We start from the raw sequence: 11,139 nt of genomic DNA, 5'->3' as shown, positions 1-11,139 counted from the left end.
AACGTAAAATGAGAACGTTGATGACGAAAGCAAACAAGCACCATCCGAAAAGCAGCATTGAGAGGACTACACTGCCGAGAAATAAAGGAGGCAGGGGTCTAACGGACATCATGGAACTTAGTAAGCAGATAGAAAGCCTACGGGAATACTTCAGAGATCAAGCAAGTACATCAGAGTTCTACAAAATACTGTGTGAAGCAGACGAATCAACACCTTTACAACTTCACAAGGAGCAATTTTCATACAACCACCAGACAAACCAAGAAAAACTGCAAATATGGAGAGAGAAACCCCTGCATGGAAGACATTTCAACGAGGTGAACCAGGATCATGTCGACATTGAAGCGTCAATCTATTGGCTCACATCAGGTGCAATGTACCCAGAAAAGGAAGGTTTTCTTTTAGCCATCCAAGATCAAGTGATCTCAACTAGAAATAACTACAGGCATATCATAAAGGATCGAACTATTACTGACGATCGATGCCGATATGGGTGTCCAACAAATGAGACAATACAACATATCACGGGAGGATGTCAAATGTTTGCAGGAAAAGAATATAAAGAGAGACACGATGCAGTAGGAAAGATACTACACCAAGAATTGGCAACCATATTAAAACTAATTCATTCTGAAAAAATGCCATATTACTAGTACCGACCGGAGACCATCCTGGAAAACGAACGCTATAAGCTGTACTGGGATCGTACAGTTTTGACTGATTAAACAGTCCCTCACAATAGACCAGATATATTACTAGTCGATAAACATCAAAAGACAGCATTAATAGTTGTCGTAGCAATAATAGCAAATAACAACAACCTGAGTCAAAAGGAGGTCGAAAAAATTTCGAAATATAGGGATCTCGAATTTCAGATAAAGCGTCGCGTCAGTGGGGAATGATATCAACGAAAATTATTCCAATTATCATCTCAACAACTGGAATAGTGCCCAAAAATCTCAAGAGGAATATCAAGCAACTGGGACTCAGTGAGTATATATGTAATATAATGCAAAAAGCTGTTATTTTAGGTACTGCAAGGACGGTGAGAAAATTCCTAGGAAGCGAAGGACAGGTCCAAGGATCACGTGTAGGAGAACCAGAAGTTCGAAAAGAACCAGGGGAACCACAAGGACCGGACACGACCGAGCTCTACCCTTCTGATATTTTAAATATCTGGGATTGAGTGAGTGTTCCTCTTAACGAGGAGTGAGAAGCCTACGGCGGGGAGAAATCCTACGCGTATAGGCAAAAGTCGGGGATAAGGCCTTTATTTCTTTATAGAAATCTCAAGGGGAAGTTCACCACTCAACCCTTGTTGATACATGAAAGAAAAAAAAATTAAATACATACATACATTGTGTGCAATCCATCCAATAACATTAATAAAAAAACAATAATAGAGCATAAAGAATTGAAAAAAAAATAATTTTTATTTTTAACCTTCTCGGAGATAGAAGGTGAGCTAGGGAGAACGCAGCAGGTATTCTCTGATTTTGTTCCTGAAGCTGTGATCATTAAGTTGTTTCAATTCATAAGGTATAACATTGTACAATTTACAGATGTTGTATCTGAAACTTCTTTGAAATGTTGAGGTTCTATGATGAGGACATGTAAGCAAATTTCTATCTCTGATATTAACATTGATTCGGATGGTTGCGTTGTTTAGTTCATCAATGAAGAAATTGATGAAGATTTAAAAGTCGTCGGCATGCATATGTACCCTGCAGTGATGAATGAACTTCACAAATTGACTGGTATACAAAATGAAGAGCAGGGGCCCAAGAACCCATTTGATGCCATCTGATGCACTTTTAGCTTTAGATATTTTAGTATCCAATTCAACAATTTGCGAACGAACAATCAGATAAGACTCGAAGAGTTCAAGTGCGCCCTCAAATATACCACTAGACCTCAGTATGGCAATGAGAATGTCATGTCGGACAGTATCAAAGACCTTACTGAAATCGAGTAACAGCAAAACAGCACATTTAGATTCATCAATTGACCCAAGAATATCATCGGTAACACCCAAAAGAGTAGAGGTAGTGCTGTAACCCGGACGAAAACCGGACAGGAATAATATTATTTAATTCAAGATAGTCTTCGAGTTGTACCGCCATTATTTTTTTCATTAACTTAGACAATCCCGATAAAATACTAATTAGTCTAAAATCCGATACTCCCATAGGCATATTGCATTTAGGAATGGGAGTGACGAGAGTGCACTTCCATGAGCTTGGGAATTTAGAATCCAACAAGATGGAGTTGAAAATATTCACAATGAAAGGAAGTATATAGGGACAGCAAATTTTAATGAAAGAAATTGAAATTTTATCACAAGCTCTACAAAAATTCGAATTTATTCGCACTGCTGCTGCCAGTCGAATACGCTATTAGTTTTTACTCGTCAAATGTCAAAAGAAGACAGTAGCCCAGACAGCGGGCTTTTCAAAATTCTTATTGAAAAACCCTCTCAGATAACAGTTTTCTTTTTGTCGCTATAGTACAGATGTTATAAATGGCGCAGAACTTTTAAAGTTACAATAAAATCTTTATCGTAAAAATTATTTCTTCTTTCTATAAAGAGTGAATTATTTTGAAGATGAACAAATCTAGCAACTAAGTTGATCCAATAATTGAAGATTGACTAGATTGTTGTGAACAGTGTCCTACTGAAAAATAATGAATAATGGTAAGAACACTATCCTTCGCATGAAAAATTTTAAAACAATGTATCGAACAGAGAACTAAAACTTACCAATCTCTTCCTCTAGTCAGGAGATAAACGAACGAATTCAAGGAAATCATCTTACATAAATGTTGTTAAATTAAAACCGAATACTTCAAGTTTGGCCAAAAGTAACAAAAAAATAACAAGAATATTGGCAAAAGTTTATTTTATTTCAAAGAATTAATAACAACAAATTATTTAGCACTATAGAAAATAGATTCTATAAAATTAACTACAGTATATTCTGCATTATTACAATTTCCGTTCTTTATGCATTCCAATGAATTCTCATCTATCGAAAATGGAATTTCTTATGGATAGTTGAAATATATTCTCTCTATTCCGAAAAAACGTTGTCAAGTTTTCAAGAGGAAGATGGATATTTGAACATAATATATTTCAATAAGACAATTCTAATTTCTAGAAAAGTTTGACTCTCATGACAAAAATTTAAATTTTTCAACAATTATCGTGTTATTGGTAAAGGTTTTTATTGCTGATTAAATTAAAATTAATATGCAATAATTGAAATTATGTTTGTACTCGAGAGTGAGAAAAAATATATATAACTCAAAATGAATATTGTACAAGAATAATTTTGAAATTTATCATATTTAATTCATTAAGCTCATCCATCAAAATAGGTTGAGAATTCATTCCTCATTCTATAATTTTATGAGGACAAAGTAATAATGGATGTAATATGATAATAATATCAGTCAGTACATCAATACCTTTTTATCCACTTGACTCTTGAATACTTCAACAATTTCACAATTTTGTTAAAGATTTTACAAAAAACCTATTCATTGCTCAAATTAGTTCATGAATTCTAGATTCCTCAAAATATACATAATTTTTCTCTTTTCGTCTACAAGTTGAACTTTGGCGAATCATCTACAAAAGCTGGTATCGGCTACATATTCGACTAATTTATTTTCCTGTTTAGGAGATTGAACAGAAAATAAATTCAAGTTTTCTTTGGCTTCGTTCAATCTAATATTTTTATGTCTTTTATATAAGTACTTCTTTCTTGAATACCTTATTCTTAATCAATATATAAAAAATCAATGCAAAATGATAAAATAAGGTTATTTAAGTCGAGTTCCCTTGTTATTTCTGGAACAAACCCTGATATCATAAGGTTTGCAATAATCAACCATCTCTCTGAATTTTAAGGCACTTTCAACGAAAATTATATAGATTTGAAGGTTCCATCAATAAAAAAGAGCTTCTTATGCTGACTCCCTCTATAACCTCTTGATTCTTTTGTACAGGGCTGTTCCTTTCACACAGCAAAAATTTATTTTAGAAAAGATCTTCAAAAATAGTCCATACATACGTGGACATATCATTGCCAAAAAAAAAATACACATAATTAACGTGTTTGATACAAAATTGAGATATTCATATTTAATACTCATTGATACATCATTTAGTAAATCAAAGCATTTTATCAGAATTATAGGAAGTTTTCTTGAAAAAGAAATTGGAAATTAACTAACTAACCGAAAAATACATCTTAAAAATATTGATTAGATCATCAGAATCGGGGTTTATTGAGAATGTCTGAGTGCAACATTTGAGATATGTAGGGCATGTGTTGAAAAGGTGTATATGAGCAGTAATTGGTACGTATTTATTGAAAAGTTATATCACTATAAGTTACAACTATAATATTATCGAATGTTATATCTTCGAAAAGGAATGTAGGAAATATATTTTTTTTTATTTTTCGAAACTTTTATTATTGACTTCTTTTTTCCCCAATATATTATTTCAGTTTGTATATACAAATTCATGTTATCAGGAATATATTCTGCTCCTTTATCGGAAAAAAGTTCGATTATACGTAAAAGCTACAAACGAATTTAGTTTGAATGGCATGCTAATTTTGAAATTTAGCTTTGTTGATGATGAAATTTGTTAGATACTGTATATTTTCATCAACGTTTTCTCTTTCAAACTTTAGTCATTGTATGGAATAAGTAATTATATTGGGTTGAATTCTTTTCATAGAAACTGAAGTTAGTAGTCTATACATGCATTCTCCTGTAGAATGTTCCAGCTCCATAATATTCATAGAGATGATTAGTACATCTAGGTCAATCTCAAAAACTTTTGAAACTTTTAAGCAGTTCATATTCATTGAATTTGTTATGTTGAACATAATGAAATATGAAGAAAATTATGGTGTGAAATAGAACTAATATTCGTTCAGTTTTTCAACTATGAGATTAATAATTGTTACAATCAAATTATTCAGGTGGACAATTTCAGTTTACAGATTTTGAAAGAATTTAACCTGCAGGCAGCATGACAAAAAGTAATGCGAACTATAAAAGCTACTAAAACAACGATTGAAAAACCAGAAGAGAAAATGGGAAAATTCAAAAATTGATTACACCATATTTATAAAGAGTTCATGAAAAAAATCGTCCATAAACATTATGTAGCTGGAAAATGAATAATAAGATAAGATCTAGTCTCAAATTTTTTGAAATTGTTTCTGTACATAACTAGGATTTGAAGTTTTTTCGTCAAATAGGACATTATGTTATGCAATATTCTGAAATGAGGCTACCATTCATTTCCCAATGAATGTTTAATGAAAAAACAATAATTTTGAAAACATCATTGACTACGGTTCCTCTAGTTCTGAGTAAATTTTAATGACTATGATTATTCCACTGTCTCAATACCATTTATATTCCCTAAACCTTCTTTCTGTCAAAATGAAGTTCTCAAACACATACAGACACGAAAACTTGAACCCACTATTCCTATTTCTATAACTCTATTAGATCTATTATATTGTAACATTTTCACTATTTGTTTCAAACAGTTTTTCGAAAGCGAATGTTGGTGTTATTATTACTTCTAGAAAGATAATCAAACTGACAAACTGCTCTCTCGTCTTCGAAATTACTTTCCCACATTTATGGATACTTGAATAAGTATAATTAAGCAAAATGTTTTTTGTATGTAGTGTGTTGGTGAATGCAAATTGCAAATGGTAAGTATGCCCATAAAGTTTCGAAAACATGGTTTTCGTGTCCTACCAGACTTCCATTCTTTCAAACTATCCCATATTTTGGGACTGCTGCTCCAAGCTTTCTACTTTTCACAATCCAGCTTTCATGAGACATTCTATATCTGCATCAGAATGATCACTTTCTGATTCAGTTTGGGAAGGAGATGATACAGTACTTATCAATTGAGTACCAAAACTGGGTTTACAAGTAGTGGGTTTTATCCTGGAACTGGTATTCGGCTGCAACCAACCAGGTTTCCTGCTGGCTCCATTACGGTTAGAGCTTTCTTCAGGTATCGTAACTTGAGTTATTGATCTGAAAAATATTTAAAAACTTAAATATACATAAACAAGAAAAACTTATCAAATATACAGGGTGTCCCGAAACTATGGTGCCGAATTGAAACAGAATATTCGTCTTGAAAAATAAATAAGGCTTTCCTAAATACGTAAATAATGGTTTTCACGTCTGTGTGTTAGATAATATATGAAATTAATTTCATATATCAGACAATATTTCTTTTCTCAAATATCGTTCATTGCGGAGATACCGGGTGTTGAATATTAAAAATTACAAGTATTTTTAATCATAACTTCCTTAGTTCCAAAATTTTCAATTAAAGACGAGAAAGACAAATTTTATTCAGGACTGACAGATGTGTTATCAGTAGTAATTCTGATGGGAGAAATAAATGCCAGATTTGGAAAAAATCAGGAGACCAATTGTGAAGATAAAGTCGAAGATAAAAAGGGGACGATAGGTATTTTCAGACAATAAAATCTGAGGATACTGAATTGGTTTTGCTCACTTAAGGACGTGACAACCACAAATTTACAAGGCAACAAGATTCGAGGCAACTGGGATATAGGTACCGGGTTTTTCACCATAATTTGACCCCCCCTTTAACATTGTTACTAGAAGAGGTACAAAAAAATGTTTTTTACAAAAGTTTCACGAAATCAACTAGTGTTTTTTAAAATGATTTCAAAAAATGAAATATATACAGGGTGGGCAACATATTGATAGCAACTTCATTTTTTCAAATGAAACACCCTGTATATTTTTCTATATCTGACTAGCTCTTTTTCCCCTGATTTCGAATATATAACATATGTTTGGTCTATCTCTCTTATTCTGAGTACCATAGAGTTTCAAATTTTCAAGAACCACTTGGCATGCTCAGTTATCAGTTTTCAAGTGGTAGGCTGCGATAACTCAAAATGCTTTTTTTTGAGTTAAATCGGTGGCAACGATATGATATACGTTTTTCACTATAAATTGGAATTGGATGATTTGGATGCAACCCCATATATTCTCCCCTTGTAGCTTTCTTATTTTTATTGTTCTTCACATGAAGTGAAAATATTTCAAATTTTTTCTCTTTCTGTTTATGAAACGTATATCATTGTCAACGGGATAACTCAAAAAAGAGCATTTTCAATTATGGCAGCCTCCCACTTGAAAACTGATTACTTAGCTTGCCAGGTGGTTTTTAAAATTTGAAAATCTGTGATACTCAGAATAAGAGAGATAGACCAAACATATGTTATATATTCAAAAACAGGGGAAAAATAGCTAGTCAAATATAGAAAAATATACAGGGTGTTGCATTTGAAAAATTGAAGTTGCTAGCAATATGTTGCCCACCCTGTATATATTTCATTTTTTGAAATCATTTTGAAAAACTCTAGTCGATTTCGTGAAACTTTTGTAAAAAACATTTTTTTGTACCTCTTTTAGTAACAAAGTTGAAGGGGGGTCAAATTATGGTGAAAAACCCGGTACCTATAGGTTATATTATAATGAGAGTTCATTTAAATTCGTGGTGAAAAATGCTGTGGAGAAATTAGAATTGATTTTTTGTGATTACAAGTAGCGCTTAGCTTGTATCATATGTAGTTTCCAGATTCGATGTATGTAAACAAATGTTAGTGATATTGTATGTACAAGCACAGCGCTACTTGTAATCACAGATAATTCACTATAATTTTTCCACAGCACTCTTGACTACGAATTTAAATGAACGCTCGTTACTTAAGGAAGATACCTAGTAGATAGTAAGAAATGTTAACGTGTACAGGGATATGGAGTGCGAATCAGGGACCATATTCTCGACAAGTGATCTTTCAAAACGTATACGTTCTTTCAATGCTCGCAGCATTGAAAGAACGTATACGTTTTGAAAGATCACTTGTCGAGAATACGGTCCCTGATCATTACAACCTGGACACCCAAAAACATTTAAAAGAGAAAGCTTACCATGACTTGATGAATACTAAGAAGAATGAATATGAGTTACTGTACTGGCACGAGGATTCGAAGTTCAAAAACATGATAATGAACAGCAATAATGAAACATGGAAACAAAAGTGTAGGGAATTGGAAGACATTAATGGTAGGAAGTAGATCTTCCGAGGCATGGAGAATCATAAATATTTCGAAAAAAGAACATATGTAGGCTTGGTTAATCGATCGTCTAGAGGTATGATTCGATTACCTGGCCTTTCGTCTTTTTCTCCGTGACTTTGTTGGATTTGTAATAATTAAACGCTTTTGAATTATTTACATCTATTTACAAAGCCACAATTATACAGTACAAACTCAGTATTGAGAAGATCTTGATTACGTCTCAATTACAAGTTTCTCACTACGGTACTGAATTTCGTCTTCAACTCGTTTGTTGATTACTCGAAACGTCTTGGATTATCACGTCTTCGTCGTACTTCAAGTTTTCGGTCGTCTCGTCTTCAACTTGTTCGCGACTCGTCTTAATCTAGTCCGCGAAACGTCTTTTCGTCTTACGTCTTAAGTTGACCGCCCGAACTTGACTCGTCTTCGACTTAAGTTAAACTGTACCGTCTGTACCCGTCTTCCGTTTAATTTGAACCGTGCTCTCTGTCGATTGGAACTAACCTCTCTCGAATATGGACCTCCCTTCTCTCGGTTTGACCACACCCTTAGGGGAAGGTACCATCCCCTAGTCCAATAAGAGTTTTTGCCATACCGCCCCCAAAGATCTTCGCGGATTCCTGGAAATCGAATATTCTAGAAGGACTAGAACCTGATAAACAGATGTAACACATCTGGTACAACCGTCTTGTTCTCGAACTTTCCCAACCCCAGTAAATCCCTTAAGTTTTACAACCGACATGACACATTCTTCGACACCCCGAAGAATTACACATCCTTTTTACATTATATGTACAATAACAATTCGTTCCCTGTAAATCAATTGAAACTGTCATGCCCTCGACACTAAAAGAAACTAATAGGTCTCCAAGCATCCGGTTGACCATCTCAATTATTTACAGGGAACAATAATTGGATCCACATATATACTAGTATACAACCAATACCAATGAAAAAGTGGAAAGAAAGATATAAAAGATAAAATTATATAATATAAAAGATAAATATCTGACCTATCTTTTTGATCATAAACGCACCCGGTAAGCTCCAGCATAGAACCTCTCCTGTTTTGCCTCCGTTGTCCGGGTGTTTGAGGAGGCTGTGGCAACGGTGGAATGGTGTTAGCAGACAAAGTTTTTTGGATTACTCCTAAGGGGTCTGGATTGCCGTCGTCAACCAACATGGTCGCAGTATTATAAGTACCTGATGATTCACGTCTTTCTTTCCTGGGGGTGGAATCATTACTACTGTTGAAGTGTTCAGATCCTATACTTTCTCTCCTGAACAATCCGATTACAGAAGATCGGTGATTTTCTATTCCTCCTGTAACAAATTGATTAAATATTTTTTATAAACCCTCATCCTGAGAAACATTTGGATGTTTAAAAAAATTCTTCATATAACGTCAATATTTCGTGTTCAGTATTAAGCAAATTGAAAAGTCCCCGGTCTGATGCACAGATGGCGGTGCTGGTATTAAATCCATATAATTTTCAATCAGAACCAACCTTCAAACGATACGTGTCAAAATTCAACAGCAGTCCGACTATTAGTTTGTGAGATATCGCGTTGTGAGTGTAGCTACTTTTGTTATTTGGAAAAAGATGGAAAAAAAAAGAATTTCGTTTGCTGATGAAATATTGCTTTTTGAAGGGAAAAAATACAGTTGAAGCAAAATCTTGGATTGATGAAGAGTTTCCGTGGCCTGTACCAGGATCAACTATCATTGATTGGTATGCTAAGTTTAAACGTGGTGAAATGAGCACCGAAGACGGCGAACCCTGCGTCACCTACGAAATAAATCAATGTTACACTCATGAACTGAACCTGACAAAAAATACAAAAACCCCTTCAATCACTCTGAAAGAGTGACGTCTTATTGGGAACGAACCTCCACAGGAATATAACATACAAAATGAACGACATTAGGTATAGGTACACTCTTCCAGGGCCGCCGCCAGGAGCGGCATACCGGATATTTCGCCGTGGCGCCAAATCATAGGGGCGCAAAGTCAGTTAATAAAACTAAGAAGTGAAAACAAGTACAAAATACAAGTAAAAGAAATTAGAGAAAAGTACTGACTTGAAGTGATTGCTTTTGAGCGCTCGTTTATTCATGCCCTTGAAAACCACAAAACTTTTTTTTGTTTGTTATTATATTGTATATATACAGGGTGAATCATCTCAATAGCCTATTAGAAGTTTATTGAAAACTAATCATAATTTTATTCTGGAAATTTGCATATTGGGTTTTGAGACAATGGTCTTTCTCCATGAAATATTTTCAGACCTCTACAACTTCCTGTTGTACTACTACTACTTTCTTTTTTCAAATGGCACACCCAGTATATTATTGCATCATTAAATAGCTTATTTGATAAGAATTTCAGCAATATTACATAACTTGCATATAAACTCAATGCTTCCTTTGAATATTTTTGAATCTTTCTGCTGGAAAAGTTTTTTTCAGGAAAAAACTTTTCATTTTTGATTCTACCAATACGTAGATAATAACCCTGTTTCCGGTTCGGACCAAAAACGTACAGGATGTATATGAAAGATCATAAACTTGGACAACTCCAATTTTCAAATTACAACCAATATTTATTGCATTTCTAACTGGGCAGAGTAGTATGTGACTTCCGGAAAACAGAAAGATACTAAATGTCGATGTTTCGATAACTAAAACTCATGAATTTTAATAGTATATTCTAAAACAAGTTGCAGAATGGGCTCCTATTCCAACACGAATGCGAAATTCGTCGCTCGTTTTCCAACGCATGAGTGTTGGAATGGCCTTCTGCAACGAGTATTAGACGATATTTTCTCTATTTCAGTTTTGCCAAAAATTGTCAAAATTCAATGAAAAATTCAGATTATATATCATAGTGACTTTTGTATTGTATCTTGGCAGTTGGTGTGACTGTCACGAAAATTGACAGATTATGGAATTTGAATATG

The 11,139-nt window shown here is 33.8% G+C and overlaps 1 protein-coding gene across 7 annotated transcripts in view; it reads right to left on the bottom strand.

Moving 5' to 3' along the window:
* Window positions 1-2,883: 2,883 nt before the first annotated feature.
* Window positions 2,884-11,139, bottom strand: part of LOC123673017 (sodium/hydrogen exchanger 3) — a 60,642-nt gene continuing 52,386 nt past the window's right edge. For 5 of the 7 annotated variants that reach the window (XM_045607399.1, XM_045607398.1, XM_045607402.1 and 2 more), the window contains 2 exons: window positions 9,192-9,501; window positions 2,884-6,084 (listed from right to left, as the gene is read on the bottom strand). In XM_045607399.1, coding sequence (XP_045463355.1) covers window positions 5,859-6,084; window positions 9,192-9,501 — 536 coding nt within the window. In that variant the 3' untranslated portion in view covers window positions 2,884-5,858. The remainder of the gene's footprint in view (window positions 6,085-9,191; window positions 9,502-11,139) is intronic. The other 2 variants (XM_045607401.1, XM_045607400.1) reach the window with 1 other exon arrangement.

This window comes from Harmonia axyridis, chromosome 2 (assembly GCF_914767665.1).
Source record: "Harmonia axyridis chromosome 2, icHarAxyr1.1, whole genome shotgun sequence".
Classification (NCBI taxonomy): Eukaryota; Metazoa; Arthropoda; class Insecta; order Coleoptera; family Coccinellidae; genus Harmonia; species Harmonia axyridis.
Note: the sequence above shows the minus strand (reverse complement) of the source record. Positions and strands in the feature narration are given on the sequence as shown.